Here is a 21,968-nt window from a genome sequence, read left to right as displayed (position 1 = left end):
GAATGCAACCACTTACGCTATGATACATGGAACATAGTATACAGTAGAGTGGCGGTTATATTTCCACCATATACGAAAAGAACCAAGGAAATTGTCATGTGAGGTTATTTACTGCCTACGATCTCGTTCTCCACGAACGATCTTCTTCATATTCCTCGCAACGCTAATTTAAAGACATCAGCCCACGAATCTGGGATGGTACGGGTTTCAGGTGGGTTATGCCTATACTGGGTCGTACATTATGGGGAGGAAGGTTATTCCGATCATTTCTTCCTAATCGCCGTAAAAAACTGCCCGGAAGATGCGGTGCGTGAACAAGGCTGGCGCGCTCGAATCGAGCTCGTTGCAGACAATAGCACCCCGAAACGCTCGAAGCCGCATCTTCCGGACCGTTTTTTACGGCAATTAGGAAGAAATGGACGGAATCACCCTCCTCTCCATAATCTACGACCTCGTATACGCATAATCCACCTGAAGCCCGCACCACCCCCAGATTCGTGGGGGTGATGCCTTTAAATCGCCTTCGAGCTTTAGAATAATGCGCTGATGCTCGATTTTTCATTTCTTCTGTTGGAACAACGTTGCCGAAGTCATCATCGACAATCTACATCACTTTTATAAAATATGTTTCATGGAAATATTTCTATAGCACAATTTTAGGCCACTTAGATCTATTTCATTTTTTTATATTTCATCTTTTGCGCAAGCTTCCATATGGATTCCACATATATTCTGAATAAAAAATCTCTTTCTTTGCCCCGAGGATTTGAATCCATACGAGATCGTTGGTTGTGACCGTGATTGCACTACCCTTGCATACTTGTCCAATCCGCTGAATTTTTGCATCCTTCTACTTCTTTTTTCGTCTCCATTTTTGTTCATGTTTCTTTTTTTCATGCAAATAAATTTCTTGCTCCATAAAGTCAAATATCTAGATATGAAACGCTCCAATGATCAAGACCACTCGGAATCCCCACGTAAAATACCGCGGCGGGATCGTGAAGATTTTGAATCGCTGGACAAGGAGGCTCTAGTAGAGAAGTAGCTTATTTTTCGGATCGTTCTTCTTATCTGGACGTATTTATGGTATCTATCCTCAGGATTTTAACGATAGCCGAACAGTTGGATAAGTTGAATGAAACTGTGAACGCAGCAAAAACACGGGAATCGTTATGGCTTCAAAAGGCAGCTGAGAAGGATAAGGAAATTCATGATCTTGTCGTGAGTCAATATTACTATCGAGACTGTATTTTGACGATATGGATCACGCATACCGTAACATCGATAGTGTTGCAAATCAGATTTCAAGTACTTGTTCTTTGAGAAGGTAGCTAACTAGTTTCTATTTCCCGAGAACACTTTTTTTTAAATTTTGATTATTATTGCTTAGTAGAGCATTTTTCATTGGGGTTGATTTCCATTATGAGAAGTGTCTGATTGGTTTTGGTTGAAAGGAAGAGTAAGAACTCTGTTCTGGTAGAGATCACCTTTCTATTTCTTTCTTTCTTTCCAATCGTCGTCAATATGGAATATTTGGTCGCACAAATTTCTTATTTTTTTGAATAGTTATTAATTTTTACTTATTGATAGTTATTAATGCCATATGATCCCTATTCGACGAGTATTTCATCTCGTCTAGGCAAATTTTTAATTGAAAGAAGACAAGCAGAATAAAACATTATAAATTTAATTAAATTACAGTCTTAAACTAATTAAACTGCAGTTTCACAAAGAAAAAATGTGGTTCGTTTTGTTTTTGCCACCATGATGGTTGACTCGGACTGCCTGTTGTTTTTTAAAGATTAAAGAGAACTTTTTCTCCAAAAATTATCAAACTTGAACTACGGGCTATTTCTGTAGTATGGATGAGTTTGAAAAGTAGAACATATCAGGGCTCAACAAATCCATAGTGATATTATCTCTCAAAAATTTGCCAAACTTGTGTTTATAGATAACGCACATGAGTTGGGATTCGTTTTAATACCATTATAAATAAATAATAATATGACAGATTTGACCAATAAATAAACATAACATGTTTATTTATATGACGCTCATTTGTTTCCAGAAGGAGCGCAACAGTGCATACTTCAGCGGTGTCAGTCAACGTCCAGCACAACGGGACCAACTTATCGATCCATTTTTCTATGAGTCGTTCCTTCTCATGAAAGACAAGATTACTGCTCAGGACAAGATAATAGCCGAAAACCAAGAAACTATTAAATCGCTCCAGAAAAATAAGGACAGGTTCGTCGTTCATTCCTTCTTGTTTACATGTAGTCACATGTAGTTCTCTTGTGTTAGTCTGTCTGCATTTGAAGTTTGTTTTTGCAGTGAAATTCTCTCTCAGTTTATGAAGACGAAAGCTCTGCACACGAAAAAGGTCCGTGATAATGAGAAGAATCTGCGAACAATTGCGACTTTGGGAAGTAATCTTGCGTTAGCGCATACCATTCTGCGGGCAAAGAGACAGGAGAAGAGAGGTGGACTATTTTATTTAAGCTCTTTTTTTAGAGCAATGTTTGCTTTGAACTTCTTCTGCGATCCTTTTTAAAGGATACCAGAAGCGTAGTTTGTATAGTAGATTGCGGAACCCCAGGTGGTTATCTTTCTCTAATCGTCGAAAAAAAAAACGGCGAGGGAATCGTTTTAATTTCTATGTGCTAAGTTAGAACGCGCTTCTCGGTACACGTTCCGGCTCCTTCAGCAGTATAATAATTTGTCCCACTTGATTAGGTTGGAGACAAGGCATCATTGAACTTTGACCGCTCGCTCGTGCACGCGGCGCATGCACGAGTACATGCGATGGTCGAAGCCGATGCTCCAACTCTCTGCACTTTTGGACGGTTGGCGAAAGGACTCCTTTCACTCTTGCACGGCAAAGGCAAAGGGATCCTCATCACTTGAGCTGCACCCCAAGAGCCGGACCCCTCCACTTAAGGATGGTCCGGCTCCTCCCTATTGCACCTATGTCAGAAACGGCGTGAGAGACGGTGCTTTTCACGCCGTTTTTTTTTACGACGATTAGAGAAAGTTGAGCGGAACCACGCTGGATTCTGCGATCCACCACCCGAACTCTACGTTTTCGCTGTGAGTTCAGCACCATGTCAAAATCGTGGTACGATGTCTTTAACTTCCTCCACTCTTAATGTTTAGCATTTGTTTAACGTTCATCGACTGTATTACTTTTAGACTACACTACTGAGATGGCAGAACGAGATGCAAAGATTGCCGATTTGTACAAAGAATTGTACAGCTTGCGTAGTTCACTATCAGAAGAATCTGCATCCACCCATTCTGAAGACATGGATTCGAAAGACAATGCAAAATTGGAAATGAATGATTCACTAGACGAAAAACCACTATTCGAAGACCCTCAAATTAGCAATGATGTTGCTGCAGCACAGAATGTAGGTGGCAATAAGCCGTAGACATTTTTATTCTTAAATTGTGAGATATGTAAATACGTACATGGAACCTCTTTTTTGGAAAAGCTGCTTTCCACTTTATCTATGCTGTTTGAAGATTTCTTTTCCGCATCGCATTTTTGTCCTGTATTCCCTTTGAGAAGGTTTTACCACTTAAAACAACGGCGTATCACGAAAATGACGATGTTGGGATCTCCCCACAGATATATAGAGGTAGGGGTATAGTTCATGAGTATGAAGGTGATCACGCTCCATTCGTCGTAGTAATCCAGAAGAAAACGCCGTGTGGTCCCATCTTCTCAACAATACAACTTATTATGGATGATAGAACGAAGCCAATTCGCAAGGTGCCTGCGATGTAGGCCAGCTTCTATTGCGTATTTGAGATATTTTAGTCGAATTGCGGATGTTTAAACAACGATAGAGTTACCCGCTATAGTTTTCCTCATGTGTTAAGTTGGAGAGACGAAGTCACATCGGGCTAATATGTATGCCTTCTTCTGGATTGCTACGGAGAATTGAGCGCGATCTCGCACGTGCTTGTGACACGCTTACTCCTATTTGTTCGGAGAGAGGTTCCAACATCGTCAGTCTGTCTGTCTTGAGCGCAAAGTATAATGTTTGGTGAATAAGTTTTTTCATTCTTTCTTCTTTCGCACTCATTAAAATTACGAGACTTCTGCGTCCTTCCTGACGCGTAGGTCTCGTTCAAAACTGTTCTCTTCAAACCGTAAATTGAGCAGTTCCCGTACTAATTAATCATCGTTCATAGAGTTCGCATAGGTTTCTTTCTGGCTGAGCTCTTTTGGTGCCAGCGTTGCAGTGATAGAGAGCACATGCTGGAGGTATTGAATTTTTCGACTCTTGCTTTTTTCCGTTTTGACCAAATCTTGTTAATTTTTCAAAGCGTTTGAAAATGGAAGCGTAACTAGTAAGCTAAGCTAAGCTAAGTAAGTAAGCGTACTAATCAGAGACCTTCACTGACATATTCCACATAAAACCTTTTGCTGTAATTTTAAATCTGAGTCGTCTTTTAAAAAAAGCGAAGGAATCTATTCGCCAATTTTATACCTGGCGTAATACGGAACAACCTACGAGTGTCAAAAGTTAAGAATTGTGTTCTTGCCGTTGATGCAGTGTTTCGTAAATGAGAACCGTAAATGCACTTTAGCATGTTGCGTGTTGCAGAGGCAATCACGATGTTGCTGTTTCGTAACTTTTTTCTTCTCTTCTCTTGAAAACTCAAAGGCTCAACATCTGCACCTCTCCTTCTTCAAAATCTCGTCTTTCGTCTGTCCTGTCTAAGCTTGGATATACCTTGTAACGTTTTATTTGCGAGTTTCGTCTTTCTACTTCTTTTAATACAGGACCCAGTATATATGTTACTTCGAAAGACCTCCTTGAGCAGAGAGGTGTCACATCGTACAGATACAACTCAGTGAAACAGACGCGAGGCCCCAGTGTGTACACCAAGCTCACCGAGTGTAACGCAAGTATCTAGAATTATGCTTGTTAGAGGAAATAGTGAGGTAACAATTGGGCGGAATTGCACTATTCGACGGCTTTGGAGTTTTTGCAAAGAATGAGTACAAAATGTGCTTTTATAATTATTCCTACTGTTTTTTGTAATTCTTATCTGACCTACTTTTTGTATGATGCAACGGAATGGTGATGCCATTCAAGCAATTTCTTTTGCCAGAAATTTCGTCCAACTTGGTTCCTATTGGGTCTTTCTGCTTCTATCTAACACTGTGAATTTAGCATTTTTACATTTCCTGATAAGAATTCTAGGGTCCTTTCAATTCGATTAAATCATTACTGTGGTTATTTGTTGGTAATTTGATAAAGTATGTGAAAAGTTTGTGTTTATGAAGCGGAATGAGTCGTGATAAATAAAATTAATTTTCGTTGATATGTCCGTGTTTTTCTCATCTACTCAGTTTTTTTTTTCGACATTACAGCATAAAACGAATTCCAAGTCTTTTCTTGATATAGAAGAGCAAAAAGGAACATGAACGACAACTGGTTGTTCTTTTAGTGATTCGCTAGGATTTGTGGGTGCAGGATTTGTCCTTTTGGTACGTAAATATTTATTCAAAACTTCTTATAATTGATTTATATACAAAGTCTCTCTTAACTTATTATATTATGCAAATACAACAAGCGACTATATAATCTATTCGTCCACATTTCAATTCGGCTCAATTCAATGATCATGCTCTGATTGTCGCTGAGACAGTTTGAATCACCTTTATATAGAAGTTTTCTCAATGGAAACTATATACAGTTCAACCTGTATTCTCGAAAGTTGAAACTGAGAAAAACATAAAAGCTAGGCATTAACGTATCATAATTTTCCTTTCAGGGAAATGGAATCGACGTAGAGGTGTCCGTCTCGCATAATACAAACAACAGCAACGAAGAAGAGTTGGATCGCCCCTCCAACGATGAGCGAAGCGTCTCACTGGGAGACAATGGCTCTTTGAAGATTACTGTGTAAGAATTGCTTTTAAGATCTCTTTGTACGTTACCTAATGCATATATAATTACTTTTAGTATTTGAGTTGAAGTGATATGTTACTTTTCGTGTTCTTTAGTGTTCTATTGATAACTTGACCGTTTTTCTTTATTTCTCTTATGCATAGATTTTCAGAGGGCGAAAAATGAACTTTATTAGATAGCTCCTTTTGTATAATTTCCGGTCTTTGTTGATTGTGAACGTACTACTGCGAACACTCATTGATTGCTGAAGTTGAAAGAAGCTAAGATAGTGAAGACATCTGTCACATCAAAGGATAAAGGATAGTGTCTGGCGTCAATCAATCTGCTCGGGATGCGCCACCACGTTCACTTCAATTCAGAGTTGTTTGAGGTTCACGAAACTGTATCACGAAACAGGTTTGCGTAGCTAGCCTATACAAAGAATTTCGAGTGCTAGCCACTGCGCCAAATCAGTGTCAGACAAGTCTGGTATAGTCGGGTCAAAACGAAATGAAGCACGGTGCATTGGCATACGCGCTCGAAACGGCGCGGTGGAGACAGCAGTTGGAGCCGAGGTGGGAGCATCGCAAACTGCAGCGATGGATGCCGCCTGCGAGGGGTCCAGAATGCTCTTAACCTCTAAGCTTCACGGCACTGCCTCGAGAGAAGCCGCGTATGCAAATGGACCGTCCTTCATTTCGTTTTGACTCTACTATACCAATTTATCAACCCCGAAGGGGTGAGCACTAGGACAGATTCGAACTCCTCGGTAGTATAATGATGAGTATCCGCGTCTGTCACATCAAAACCTCTTCATAAAGACACGAGATGTGGTTAAAACACAACGTTGTAGTTCTCTTAACCCATTGACGACAATGCACGTTTTGTGCGTTTGGCACATGGGACAGTAGCGTTTTAGGACACCGTGCAAGCGCAGCTCAACGTTGAGCCGAGCTGCCTCATTGTTGCTGACTATTTGTGGTAAATGTAAAAGCCATTTTTGCACTGAACGTTTCTAAAGAATGCAAGAAAAAGTGTGATTTGCAATATAACGCTTGGATTTACTACTTACTTGTTTTCAAAAGATAGGAACGTTTTCCCAGTGCCATAATGTGTGTGATATTATTCGATGATAGTAAACCAATTAAGCTCAAAAAACTTTTGAAAATCTGGGAAATCTTGAAAAGTTAGCAGCCTTCATTGATGAAGAGAATTGTGTTTCATTACAGAAACCTGTTATGCAAGCTACCCATTAAACGAGCAAAACTACACATTTCGTGTCTTCCGCAGAAATCTATCTCAACCGTTTGTGAAAGGGGATTTAGTCAGGACCACTACATTTGACGATGTACTTTGCATTACAATACTACACAGCTAAAAATAGCTATTCGTCTTTCGAGCGAATTTTTTTTCTATCGCGCATGGCAGCTGCATTGACAGCAGTTAGAAATGGATGATGTTGTAATAGTCCGAAAAATTTGTCAAGCTGTTTTTCACGCTCTACCATAAAATTACGTTCGTAACGGCACGTAGCTCTATTGAGTCAGTGCATTAGTGTTGTCTTCTTTCAGTTCGACCATGTGATCATACGAAAGGGCATTCAAAGTGCTTCATGCTTCATCCACAGTACTGTGATATAAGCAATGCGCACGTAGTACGAAATGCCTCACGTGTCATCCTTCTATTATGCTACTTCCGTATTACAGTTGTGTAAAACGGCACGAAGCTCGACACCGTTGTGTAAGCGGCTGCGCTCGAAGCGGCGCGATGGAGCTGGCGGCACTGATCGAGGTGGGACCAATTGCGAAGTGGAACGATGAGTGGGGTTAGCAGGGGTCCTCCTCGATCCCAACCGCTAGCTAAATCACACCTCTTCGAGAGCAGCCGCTTACGCAACTTCACTGAACTTCAGATAGTTTTGACCCGACTATTGCAACTTCTGCACACAGCTGCAGATGATTACGCTCGCTGTCGATGTTCGATGTCGATTGCGCACCGCACCCGCCTACGAAATGCCTAACGAAATGGATCGCCCATCGGGGCATCCGAAGGGATTTTCGCAGGCATTTTCGAATCGCAGGCGGGGGCAGGACGCTAGAATGGTGCGTTACAAAAGAGAACGTCGTAAGGAAACGCATTCTGAAGCCGTCTGTTTACAGCGATGCAGGGAGATATGAGAGAGATCCCAGCCCTTTTTGCAATCTACGTCCCCGTGTAGTCTTTGGCCATCGGAAGTCCATTGCGCTTCAAAGACATGAACGAGCAGTACATATGGATTGAGGAACCTGAGTTCTGAATTATTTCTGACCTCCAAGTTATCCACCTATTTATACGCATGCTTTTCACGACAGATTGTTCTCACCGATCATGTTCGCATGCTGAAGGATTGAGAAAGAGATCAGGCCTCCGGAAATCTGAAAATAGAATAAACAACGGATCGAAAGAACTGTGGTGGAGCTGAACAGGAAATGAGTAGAACCAATCCTCACTGCTGCCTTCTTCACCTCTTTCTGCAACTCTCTTAAAGGCATCACTCCACGAATCTGAGGTGGTACGGATTTCAGGTGGAGTATTCCTATAAGGTATAGTAGGTATGGATTTCAGGTGTAGTCTTCGTATACGGGATGGGAGACTATGGAGAGGGCGGAGATTCCGTCCATTTCTTCCTAATTGCCGTAAAAAACGGCCCGGAAGATACTGCTTCAGGCGTTCTGGCGCACTATTTTCTACAAGGAGTTCGACTGGAGCGCGCCAACCTTGTGCGGCGCTGCATATTCTGGACCGTTTTTTACGGCAATTAGAAAGAAATGGACGGAATCACCCCCCTCTCCATGGTCTCCTATCCCGTATACGAATACTCCACCTGAAATCTGCACCACCTCAGATTCGTGGGGTGATGCCTTTAAGGTACAGTGAGGTCAACCAAGGTGGACTCTTCTGACCTGACCCTTGAAAGAAACTTCCATTCTTGTAAACCATCCAATTTGTTGACAACTTGTTCCACTGTAGCACGAATCCGGTCTCAAATGTCAAACTACCGATGCAAGAACGGTCACAGAATACCAACACCTTGGACTTTTTTGACCCTGATGTTTATAAATTTCCACGCATTTATGGAAGTAGGATCCTTTAAAAGTGTGCATTATTAGCCGCGAACTTTATGTCGTCGGGAAAGTTTTGAATCACAATGTTGTCTTCTTTCTTCCTTTTGTTATGGGTTTTTTTTTTTTGATTATTCTCTAGTTCTCTAGGAGCTATCGCACAGAAATTCCACTTATCGCATCATTTTAATAACAAGTTCTTTTACCGTGTCCCCTCATTCCTTTTCTGGACCAACCGTGCAAGGCGGGCGGTCTTTTTGGTGAGTGCTTTTTCAAACGTTGACTATTCCGCAAGGCTTTTTTTCTGGTGTTTTCGTGGCGCGCTGTTTCGCTGCCTCTCTGGCATCGTGCCAAGATGAAAGTGCACACGTGCATACGCATAAAAAACAACGACATCTACCTTTTAGACATGTGTTGTTTCGCTTCGATTACTGTATTGCTCTGTATTATTTTATTGGGGTCGAGGAAGTTCTATAGTGTTCTCAGAGCAAATTATTTGCATACTTCTATAAGATGCAAATTGAGCTTCCGCTCACGTCATATCAATTCCTATTCAAACGAGCTTCCGCGTAGTGCGAACGCAAATTACATCGTCAACTCGTTTTTTCTCCTCCTCCGGTGCGGGACCCGCCCCCTAGCGCTCACGTCATCGATATTTTCGTCATGAGGACGCCCAGCGGACGGTCTCATTTCACGGCTGGTTTTTTTGTTGTTGCTGTTTTAGTTCACATTGTGGTGGTGTTGTACATCGCCTCATCACAGTTACCCCTGTCCAACCACAACGATCCATCTCTTATAATTACAGTGATTTTTGTCAACGAATCTCGCCAGGACCGTAATTCACTTCTTTGTCGTCGGCTTCACTTTGTGTTCTTCGCACAGTACCCTCGTTTCCATTTGCTAAGTCTATTCTAAAGATGTTTGTTTGTGAAGTGTTGACGTGTTGTTGTCTTGACCGAAGTTGTAGTGTTTGCGATATAAAGCGAGGGACGTGGAGACGTTTTGCAAGGATTTCGCTGTAGGATCCATCAACTATCAAATGTGTCAATGGTGATTCATTGCAACTGCGTCTAAGTAATGGTTTTTGGACAGCACGTGGCCCTTTTCCAACCAACAATTACTGTTAATGACCATGGTAGAAATTATAATTATTTGTAATTTTTGTTATTGCAGTATTCGCGACCGCATCTGACGAGACTATAACCTTGTTCTTTAACAATTTCCATCAACCATTTGACGACGCGCTAAAACTGAAAGAGATATTTGAAGGTCTGTTCACTGAATTCGCGCTAGGACCAATTTGCAAGCATTCGAGTTCTACTCTTACGAAATGGACCATACCTGCTAGGCGCATTCTATTTTATTCAGTTCGACGGATCGCTCATTAGAAAGCGAACATTTTCGTTCCCAACATTGACCCCATTATCCGAACCCAACCTCGTAAAGAATTTATGGTACCGGTCATTAACGTCGAAATTCCTCTTAGTACTTGCACTTTTAAATTCATTTGTATTCATGCACACCCCATCGTTGTTGTTTTCACCTACGTCCAGGTATCTTGCTTTCCCTGTAGTTCAGGGTTATGCTGTAGCGTTTGGATGGCAGAAATGTTCTGGTTGGTATTCATTCATCGTTCTAAATGAGATATGACATATGTTTGTATTCGATAGCTTATCACACGTTTTACTGGTTTTTCGCTCTCGATTTCGTTAAAAGAAAACTTCGAGAGAAGTTTCGAGAACAGACTTCGTTGCGAAATACGACAACGAAATGCGTTTGTCAGCATTGCGCAATCGTAATTTACGATATCGTAGCGATTTCAACCAGCTGTCTACTTTCGAAACGTTTACAATAGGAGTTCATTTGCACTCTAGAACAAGTGTATTTACTTTGAACTAATGGATGAGTTTTGAAATTTTGTCATGTGATCATGTACTTTAGTGAAATGTAATTTTGATTGTGATTATTCACTAAACAATTGCACTTAGACGATGGGGATTATTTATCTGGATTTCGAAACTGGCGTTTCATAGCATTTTAACGTCATTTATTTCAACAAAGCAACTTCGAGTCACATTCGGCCGGTGATTTCTTCGTAATATCGTGCAGAGTTGGTAATTCATTATGGCATAGCGAAATTCCAACAACACCTCTTCTTTCTTTTTATATATTTCTTTGAAATACGCTGAAAATAGTGCCAACGAAGCCTTTCATCCTTCCGGAGTCGATAAATTGGTACCAGACTTGTCTGCGAGGATAAAAACACTGACTTGGTCATCGGCTGGTCCCCGCAAGTCACTGTATACGCCAACACGCGTTCCAAAACTTCAACGATTACGAATTGAAGTAAAAACACGTTGGCGCATCCCAGTTGGATTGATGTGCCAGCGATTTTATTCTTTTTTATCCTTTTATTTCTTCGAAATAGTAGTAGCGTTAACGAATTTTCCCCGTAGTCGCACTTTTTGTGTGTTTATACGTGAAAGCTTCGCTTCGATGAAAAGATGTATGGACTCCCTAAATTACGGCTTGTTCAATTACATTCTAAATATGAGTAGTTTTTTTATATAAGTAGTTTTTTTTTATTAAAATGAGCACCTAAATCAAGTTATCGTGAATTGATGTCTCAAGTTCTTCAAGCTAGGATCACTGAAATTTCCAACAGTACGCGTTGTCCCTTAGCAAGAGTAACGTCACATCAGGACATGTGACTACAGTATAACTACCACCACCCACCCACCTGCCGTTCTTTCACATTCACAATGTTCTTCTTCGTTTTCTTTAACATCGCCAAAATGTAAACAACCAACCGCCGACTGCGGCGGATACAAATGTGGAGACGGTAGATGTGTACATAGAGATGTTTTCGGTAACAAAAGTGCAGCAAGCCTTTATTTTAATGCTTAAAAATTGAAACCGAACTGATACTTCAAATAAATCTAATGTTTTTTCTGAGGTATTCGGCAAAGTTTTGTTTGCTACCTCTGAAGTGTGGTTAGTGAAGCACTTGAGAATTCTCGAGATTTCCACCGTACACGCGCTTGGAAGAGTTCCTTTCTGCTGTCACGCAATTTTGTGAAGTTGTTTTGTTCATCTTTCATTTCCATGTTAATCAAGGACTGCAGTTGGTCAGAATGGCGCTATAGGACCCTTACTCATTTCGAGCTAGCGACCGTACCACCTCGAGTGTGACCGCCTATGCAATTGCTTCGCAATATGCTTAAAGTCTTTTTTGATCCGACTGTATTTTGAACCACAAATATGTGTATTTTAGCCCTTTCCGTAGTTCGTGTTTCCTTTTTATGGGAGAATGGCTTTGCCATGTTTCGTAATACTATAGCACATTCGTAGTGTTACAGTGTGACAAAAGTAGTGCAAGAAACAACACAGGCTCGGGATAATCGTTCATTGTGTTCAGTACAGTACCCTTTTCTAATGACAAAATTTATTTACCATAAAAACAGCTTCCTCACAACGTTTAATAGACTTTTATCATATTCAGATGTTTGGTTCCCATGTATGTACACATAAGAGAACCACCTAGTTGTTTTTAGCGCGTAGAGCACTGGGAGAAAATTATCGGAAAGAGGAAAAATTCGGCAGGAACCGATTGAATGAATAAAACGTATTGGAACAACCAGCGACAGCAGTATCGCCTTTCATTTCGCGATGGGCTGTGCAAATTGCAACTTTTTGTAGAAATCGATTCTCGAATCCTATATTTAGGACATATTATGGAACTTTCTGGACACTATACGTTCTCAATTGTGTTGGCAACGTTCCCGATTCGTTGTGATACATCATCAAGCTTCATTAATCTACTGCCGTCAATTTTTATTGACCATTGATTCTCTGTACTCTACCGTACCGTTTGTCTTCCAGTCAATGAAAGTGATTGAAGATGGGCCTAATGAAGTAAATTCTCCAAATTCGTGAGGTTACGGTAAGATTAGGTGGCCTTCTCAAGCTCCACAGAGCATGTAAGGTCTCTAATTCGTCGCATTCCTTGAAGTTTTCAGTATTGCCTATTTTGTTCGGTTTGAAGCTGTTTTCTCGAATACAGAAATCCTTTGCTTCGATTTTCACAAGCTAGAATCGTTTACGACTTCTTTTTTTTGGCATATGGTCATTTATGTATGTCTGTTTTTATTGAATGGGCGCTAAAACGGAAAAGGCACCGTCCAATCACTACCATTCTATTTATTGGCTGTAAACGATGGTAGTGTTCTGGAAGTTCTTCGAGATAGACGTAGCCGAACCTGACCAGATGTCACGAACTCCTTTTATGTAGCCGTTTTATGGATAATTGTTTGCAATGTATGTAGACGTGTTTCTACTCATTCATTCCTGCCTACTCCTCGAATAATAATCTTAGAACCGTTCTATTTTTGAGTTTGAGGAATTAATTTCTCTTTTTTTCATGCTGGACTGTACAGAACAACTTATAGGTCATGTATAGAGTTTCTTCGTTTGTTCGCTTTAAAGCGCTTGTGCCATTAAATAGTCTATACGTGTTTTTAAATTAGTCATTCATTTAGGTAACTTCTCAGTTGGAACGTTTTTTTAGATCGAGTTCTATTGCTGGCGGTGATTTCTTGATAAATTATTCCTGAGGAGTGAGATTTTCGTCGGAGCTAATTGACCTCTATCAGGTTCTTATCGATTTGCTTAACTAATTGTACTGGGTATGCTTATTATTATATTATTACGCTTACTTCCCGGAAATTCCTCGTAATTAAACACCAAATATTCTATTTTAAAGTTCTTCCTAAGTTGAATTTTTCGGAAAATAAGTACAGATTAGTTCATCCAATAAGAATTTAGGATTTCAAACAATTGTAGTGGGTCTAAGTTCCCCAATCAATCATTTGTATTACAAAACTCGTACTCTCACTTCATGACATCGTGTTGTTTGCTACTTCTCTCGCCCCCTCGTTCGCGTCATGATAGTGATTGATGATGCGTAGCGTCAACGATAATGTCAAGACTGACATTATCGTCAATGTAGAGTGTTTTTCTTCGTTATTCCTATGCAATATTTCGCCCGATTTTTGATGCTCCAATTAGCACATTCGACGATATTTCTAGAACAAGGAAACCGATTACATATTTTTTGGAAACACTTCTCTATCTCTAAGGTGACATCAGTATGTTACACGTTGTATAACATATAAGCGCATTTCGCATTAGTTTTGAGTGTTTTTTTTTTCTCTTTTTTTCATCCTTTCAGTTTTGGCTGACAACTAATGTGATTGTGATTGTGTCTTCGCTATCATTAACCGTACGTCATAGTGGATTAATGCTGCTCACTTCTTCATACTAAACATAGTTCGTTGTATATGTAAGCTGTTTTCATCCACAACAGCACAACGGTGCACAAATGAATCCCATCGGAAAACGGATAAAAATAACCACTTCTATACGTGCTCGGAGGTGATATTTTCTCTAAAAGTACCTAAGGATATTTTTAGAGTATTTAGTAGTTGCAGTTGAAGGGGCGGTACAAACAATTGAACAAAATATGAGCCAATTTTAAAGGAGGAGGAAGTACAGCGGGGCGTTACAGTTCGCACATCGTCTTTCATCATTAACTGACTGTTTGAGAATCGGAAATCAATATAAACAGTTATTCCCAGTCATTGTACTGAAAAATTGGATTTCGTTAGTGAATCTATCGAAAATCCATGCGTTACTAACCTTGGTAAAACAGAAGTTTAATTAGAATGACCTTCTTCCAAACACTACTTCCTTCATCGATAAAACAAGCTAGTTTAGTGACCCAAGGTTTGCTTTGTGGACCACGAAAAGAACGTTGATGGTTAGACGACGCAGAACACTGGAAGTGTTTTGCTTATACACTTCATGTCTAGTTTTGCTGACACTAATCTCACTACGACACACGTTTAGATGAGAATTGAGGGAGGCACCTCGGAGTGTGCGCGAGGAGAAACAATAAGAATTCATCTCGGACCTTGGAAATTGATGGAATTATTTCTAATTGATGAGGAATAGGTATGAACTGGAAGAAAATAAATGAGAAACAATTAGTTTTGACAAAACAAAGCTGCAAAGGAAATAATTTGGACGGAAAATAACTTGAGGGAATTTAAAATAATTAATTTATAATTTTTGTTCATAATTTTTGTAATTAGGCGAAATCTCTCTAGTGTGTAGAATGTCAAATATGTGTAGAACTTGCATCTTTTCGTAAAATATGGACTTTTTTCACTTCTTCTCTGGAATATAGACTTTTTTCTATTTTTCTCTAATATATGGACTTTTTTCACTTTTTCTTTGCCTACGCCTATGTATTGCTAGTTCGACGTCATTCATCATACCGGAATCAAAAAACTTTTCAATTTTCTTGTCGTCTATGCTCTAAATCGCCAATTATCTTCTCTCATACGCGCGTTCGATTCGTTCCCCCTTAGATTGACTCCAGTCAAGAGTCGATGGCTTGCACATACCAAGGAAATATGGATTCTGTAACCGATAGCGATAGTAAGCGATTTCGTTAGGAACCGAATATGCTGTCGTTATACTTCCGCTCTTCACGCGAACCTGGATGTTTGGGGACATAAATGGCATAGCGGGATTGCTCACATCGTGAAAGAAAAACGATTGACTCGTTGATTGTCGGTAAATGCTCATTTCTCTTTGCGAAGTTGCACTCGGTCAGGACTAAAAAAGCCCCAAAAGGTACCTTTACTCTCAACTTTATGCTTTATGCTTGTTACTCTCAACATTGAGGAAATTATACACACTAAGCGAGAAGAAATCGACATCGCTCAAGGATCCTGAGCAAAAAGTCCCTGCTAAGGTCTTAATTTCGGCCAGAAAACGCGTGCCAAAACCTCAACGATTGTGAGTTCCAGTAGAAGTGGAGTAGAGTTCCGTTGGCGCATTCTAAGTGGATTGAGAGAGCAGTGACTTTATTCCTTACTTTTAATGTGGTCTAAAAATGCTACCAAACCTATTCCGTACTCAAAACCACCGACATTGTTCTTTCACCGGTCAAACCCACTAAACAGCCATCTGTACTCAATTCCCTGAATATATTCCAGATGTTCTTCCCGACACCTTTAAGAACTTCTATCGTGTCCGTCGTAACCCCGAAGAGACACATATTGACTGCGTTGATGATTGGTGAGCAGAGGAGGAGGAAGAGGAGAGGTCCTCCGCTCACCTCCGCCGCCAGCCGCGGGGATATCGATCGTGGTCGCGCGGCGGCTGCGCGCAGCGGCCCAGCCCGACCCACCTCCACCTCGTGACTGGACGGACCCATTCCGCTCCGCCACCATCTGTGTGGTGGGTTTTGCACGGGGTACTCTTTTTTTGCATATGAGAGGCCACATGACTTCCTTTTTACGTTTCGATTCGTGTATAGAGCATTCGAACCACTTTTGATGGTCGTATCTTTCTTCTCTTCTTCCTCGATCTAGCATACGGTTCCATAGCAGGGCGAATAGCCCCTGGTCTTCTCACGCCTCCCTCTAGCGTTGCGTAGTACAAACCTTTTCTCTTTCAATTATACTACAGTACAATAGTGTTAGTTGCGTTATTCATTGCCTTTCGGCGACTGGCACCTCCTCGTGCTACCGATAAAGTCCCACGTGATCGGTGGTAATTAATACGTGAAGTTTTTCCGTAATACTTCCATTTCTAGTATTCCCTATAGTTTTTTTTTATTCACGACGAAATTTCGCTGAACATCAAGGATAAATAATTCTTTTGCAAAGCTAAGATGCCCGACACAATATTCAAATTAATCCATTGTGATGAAACGAAAATTTTGAAATGTCTTCCAGATGATTGTTCAGAATAATATCAAAATCCACAAAATACATTGCCAAATTCAGCAGCTCAAGAATTCTGCAAAGATCAGCTCATAAATTTGACAAAAAAGTCAGTTCATTACACATCTGGCCGTACAACCAATGCTTAGTTTTTATTTCCTAGATGAAAGAGACAGGTTTTACGCAGATGCAAAAGGAGTTTCTGATTTAGGAAAAAAAAAACCGCTAACATTTGCAGAAAACCTGTTCATTTCTTTTTCGTCTTTCATCGTCGCGTAATTTATCAATATCATGTTAAAATGGAGAAGCTGCTTAGATTAGGAAAAAAAAACCCCGAATGAATGAACGATAAGTTTTGCAGACACCTGCATTGAATCATCAACAATATTTCAATGTCAGCTCTGATATCATGTGAATCTTGGCTTGAAGTTTGAAAACAACGAGCTTATAGAAACTGAGCCGTATCAGATCTCTGAAATAACTGCCAAAGCTAATCGTATTATCATCGATTTAGCTGACACTTCAAGTAAACATTAGGATTGTGACGGCGGAAACTTTTTGTTATCATGAGATATATTCCTAGTAATATTTTCCGAGGAATTGTTGTCAGCTGTGTTGAGCTGACAACAATTTCCGGGAAATTTCGAAATGTTTTGCGTGTATGAGATACGCGGCTAATTTCAGATATTTACTAGTGGAATAAAATCCGGGTACGGTAGTATTCATGTGCACATCCGTAATGATGGGGCAGTAGCCGTATGGTTTTTAGTCTTGCCATAAAACAAGGCCGTAGAACTGGTTTCGTCCCCGTCCCTAGCAAATGAAACGCTTCGGTGAGCTGCTCTCAACGCTGCGAGGACTCCTTTGTTCCCTCGTCGTCGTTATTCGGCCTGTCGACCGTGTCTCTTCTCTATTCGAAGGCGGCGGCCACATATTGACGCTAGAATGGAGACGTAGCCCGTCCGTCGTCTATCGCAGCTACTTCAGCTGTTCTTCGCACTCACAAAGGATCCTTTTTTTTTCTTTCTCCAGCGATGGGGTTGCATAGTACGATTGTGTGACGTCTGCGTCTGTTTTATGCGCAACTAAAGCGTAATGACATAGATCTTGATCTGACGTTCATCTACATATAGACATGATATAAAGCTCGTCTGTGGATCTAAGCTTTGTCTCAAATAGCGGTCCTGTTTACTGAGTTTTGTTTGTTCATATTTATTTGGTTAGCTTTGCGCAATGCAAATTGTTTGATTTTCAAAAAAAGGTTGGCACGCAACGTGAATTAGACGTGTGTTTAAGTCCGTACGAATAATGATATGCTGTTCCTTCAATTAACCTTGCTGCATTACTGTAATTGCTGCAGATCCATATTATTTCCAATTGCTAACGAATGCTAATTTGCACAACCGGCTATGTCCCCAAAGCATAAATTTGCTAGCTGCTGTTGATAAGATACGACAGGTCGTTTTTTTTTCGGGTGCTGATTAGTAGCACGTTCTGTCACAATTTTACAGGGAATTATGCACACAAAGGCTAGTATTAGTTCGCATACGGAATTCATTTTCTCCTAACATATCTAACAGGAATACTAGAAGATTATTTAAGGTCGTAGCAATCGTTTACGCATTTCTTGCTTTTTGCTCTCAGTTTAAAGGTTGGACTAATCTGAAAGTAAGTAATAGTGCGCAACTACAGCTGCATTTATGGAACTCTCCTGAAACTTCGCTAGACAGCTTAGTTAACTAATAAAATCCGTCTCATGACGTGATTTTGATTCAAAGTTGTTCAATTTCTGTTCACGTTGTGCTGATTGAAAAGAGGAGGCTAGTTTAGCTGTTGTTGAATTTTACTCCACAGAAAATCATCTAATAGAACAAATATGCCCTCTTTACAAGTACTCGTACTAGTTTATGTGTCCTATTTCTGACAGAAGCTATGTGCAAAACATGCTAAACTCGTTTTACAGCAAATTATCTGTCGTGCGGTGCATATCCACATGATGTAGAATGCAGAACGTGTTTTTTTTTGTTCCATGCAGACTACTAAATGCATTCGATATATTTTTGAGCTGAGGACAACGTGTCCTGCAACTATCGCCTAACAAAGTAGCGTCAGCCTTTTCAAGGAAGTCCTCGATTCTTCCCCTTAAAGGCATCATTCCACTAGTCTGAGGTGGTATGGATTTCAGGTGTAGTCTTCGTATACGGGATGGGAGACTATGGAGAGGGCGGTGATTCCGTCCATTTCTTCCTAACTGCCGTAAAAAACGGCCCGGAAGATACGGCTTCAGGTGTTCTGGCGCACTATTTTCTACAGGGAGTTCGACTGGAGCGCGCCAGCCCTGTGCGGTGCTGCATCTTTCGGGCCGTTTTTTTTACGGCAACTAGGAAGAAATGGACGGAATCACCTCCCTCTCCATAGTCTCCCATTCCGTATGCGAATACTCCACCTGAAATCTGCACCACCTCACATTCGTGGGGTGAGGCCTTTAAGCAGAAGGATTCTTCCTTTTATGAAAAACTGCTCTACGTCCAACTACAGTATCTTTTTTACCGTCTTGTGTCTATAAACGTCAAAGCGATCTCAGTGATTTTCATGGTTCATTATAACATTTCGTATCCATCTGGATCCTTTATCACTGGAACTACGTACTTTACTGCGGGATAGTTTTGTGCATGTGCACAACAGAACGGTTCTTTAGTGCTACCGTCGTGTATTCAAAAGAAAAAGAAGACTAATTCAATCCTTATATCAAAAGTGATGTCGTACTAGTTTGTTTGTCCTATTTCTGGCGTAAGTTATTTGCAAAACATGCTTCAGAAATGTTGATTAATTCTAAAAGTTAGCATAAGAAGAAATTTCGAGAGATTTCAACATTGCTGGGGCTGTTCTGCACTCGTTTGCCTTAAGAGCCTTATCATCCAAGATTTTTCTCAGTCGTTTCTTCTTCCTTTAGCATATTGTTATGAAACGAATTGCTAGCACCAGTCACTGACTTCATCACATCATTTGAATAAGTTGTTTATACTTCAATCTTGTACAGTTTATGGTGATTTCCGAAAAATCCAGAGAGGAAAAATGCATCTGCAGAGTCAGAACAAGAAAATATTTGTAGAGTCCGAACTAGTCTTCACTCTAATTTTGCCGTTATTACTTTACCAGTTCGACGCCGTGGAACACGTTGCACCTCCTTTTTGGAATTTCGTGGCTGACACACACACGTGACAGAATAAGCCTCTTATTATATAGCATGTTTTGTTAGTTTAAGAAGATATACATGGCTTCGGTTTAGTCCTGTTGTTGTTTTCATCTCACCGTACAAGTGTACGGTTGAGCAGTTGCAACATTGTCCTCGAAACAATGTTTTTTTCTTCTCTTCGCTGGGTGATTATCTCCGAGCGCACTGTATACAACGTAATTGAGTGACCCATATTTGCGGTTATTTAAGAGCTGTTTCTCGTCGCTTCTATGAATTCTTGTTTGTTCAAGTTCCTTTAAACGATTCGCCATATGAAACTGCGTCGTCTCGTCAGAGGTGTGCGTAAAAATGATTCTCTTTTCAGTTTTAGCGCACTAAAGCGTCCCTGCGTGTTATACCATCTAATCGCGTTGGCTACGGTATCGATTAAGACAGTGAAGGTTCCATCAGTGCGAAGAGTTAGGCGTACAGATTTGCGTTCTCCAGTTGATCAGGTAGTTTTTTTTTTTTTTTTTTTTTTGCCTTTGTCTAAAATTCATGTTAAATGTTAATTTAATGTTAAATGTTTAGGGAGAACACTATATGACATCAGAGTATAACTCGGTGTATCGTGCTACTCTGACTGAACGAAGGATTCTCATCAGGTTAGCATATATTTATTGCTTTTAGTTTAATGACATTAGGTAGACTTGGGGCGGGAATTTTGAACGATAAAGATAGGCAAGGCGTGGACGTCGTTCCAAGTTGCCTAGGGCGTATGTGAATACTTTTCTTGAATGTGATGGATTAAAAAGTGAAGATCATCTGTAGAATCTTTCTCAAAAATAAGAATTGATGAAGTGTCCTACATGTGTCCATATAGCATATCACTATTTCACGTGTATTTCACGTTTCTTTATGTAGTAACTACTTTCGTTAATCCCCATTTGCAATTCGACGTATGTTCGGCTATGCGTTTGAAAATTGTTTTAAAAAACAAAAAGGCAAGAAAAATTCAACTAGAACTCTAATGTTGTTGAATGTTGTGTCAAAGAGGACCTTGTACCTTTTAAAATGTAACGCTCATCCCACAAATTCAGCTCTTTAAGAAATATGTCTAGATCCAAGGATAGGATAAACATGGGCACTATGTCTAGAATCTTCGTGATACTAATCTGCAATAACCGTCAGCTAATACATTAAGATAGAGCAAAGCAATAATCGCAGACGCCCTTTCATCAAAGTAATGTAGTCGGCAGATGCATCTATCTAATGCTGTGCTCTGCGAATATTAAGTGCAAATACCGACGTCCGCCATTCGGGAACAGCTCTGTCACGTTAACAGTATTCCCGAGTGTAAAAAAACAACAACGAAACGTTCGTAGTCGGATAGTAAACATCTTAGCAAGTCACACTTAGCAAGAGTCACCAGTAAGGTTGCTTTGGATTTGTTCGACAGACAGGGTGTCGAAATCATAGCCCGTGATAGTCTAGTTTTCTTCATATATCTTAACGACTTTCTACAAGGTTCGGTTGATTCGTGTGGATTTCCCTATAGTTGTTAGGTACGATATGTAATCTCGATACAGTTGAGTTTTCATTAACAGAATCGTCCAGATCAAGAATGCAATACATATCTTGCGGGTGACTAGTTGCCTTTACTTCCTTATATTTTCTTCTTCTTTCGGGAATTGGTTACATGTTAGTGACATCGTGAGACTGTGCTCCTTTAATTGTAACATGTTTCTGAGGAAAAGGAACAAATTTCAGCAAGAACAGACTTTTCTCACCATAATGTTAGAGATGTCATGTGATCCTTATTACTGTACTGGGGTTTTTCATGGTCGAGAACACTGTATGCATAGTTCTTTACTGCTTATGTTATCAGCAAACTAGCTTAAATAAGAGAGATCTTGATATGATCAGTTATTGCTCATTTTAGGTGATACCATTTCGAAGACGCCGCGCCTTCTCAGATCATCTCAGC

The 21,968-nt window shown here is 40.3% G+C and overlaps 1 protein-coding gene across 3 annotated transcripts; it reads left to right on the top strand.

The window, feature by feature from the left end:
* Nucleotides 1-937: 937 nt before the first annotated feature.
* On the top strand, nucleotides 938-21,927 carry RB195_004532 (uncharacterized protein; the record flags this gene model as incomplete). 3 transcript variants are annotated; one of them, XM_064182409.1, is made up of 9 exons in its annotated part: nucleotides 938-1,041; nucleotides 1,101-1,221; nucleotides 2,069-2,247; nucleotides 2,335-2,483; nucleotides 3,193-3,410; nucleotides 5,794-5,924; nucleotides 20,367-20,496; nucleotides 20,573-20,646; nucleotides 21,924-21,927. In XM_064182409.1, the coding sequence occupies 9 exons, from the start codon at nucleotides 938-940 to the stop codon at nucleotides 21,925-21,927; spliced, it is 1,110 nt and encodes a 369-aa protein (XP_064033676.1). The 3 variants fall into 3 exon arrangements, with proteins under 3 accessions (XP_064033676.1, XP_013299971.2, XP_064033677.1); XM_013444517.2 differs by lacking the exons at nucleotides 20,367-20,496; nucleotides 20,573-20,646; nucleotides 21,924-21,927 and having other exon boundaries at nucleotides 5,794-5,928; XM_064182410.1 differs by lacking the exons at nucleotides 938-1,041; nucleotides 1,101-1,221; nucleotides 2,069-2,247; ... (1 more) ...; nucleotides 3,193-3,410; nucleotides 5,794-5,924 and having other exon boundaries at nucleotides 20,314-20,496.
* Nucleotides 21,928-21,968: the final 41 nt, after the last annotated feature.

Source organism: Necator americanus, chromosome I (genome assembly GCF_031761385.1).
Source record: "Necator americanus strain Aroian chromosome I, whole genome shotgun sequence".
Taxonomy (NCBI): Eukaryota; Metazoa; Nematoda; class Chromadorea; order Rhabditida; family Ancylostomatidae; genus Necator; species Necator americanus.
The sequence above is the reverse complement of the archived record's forward strand: the minus strand, read 5'-3'. Positions and strand labels throughout refer to the sequence as shown.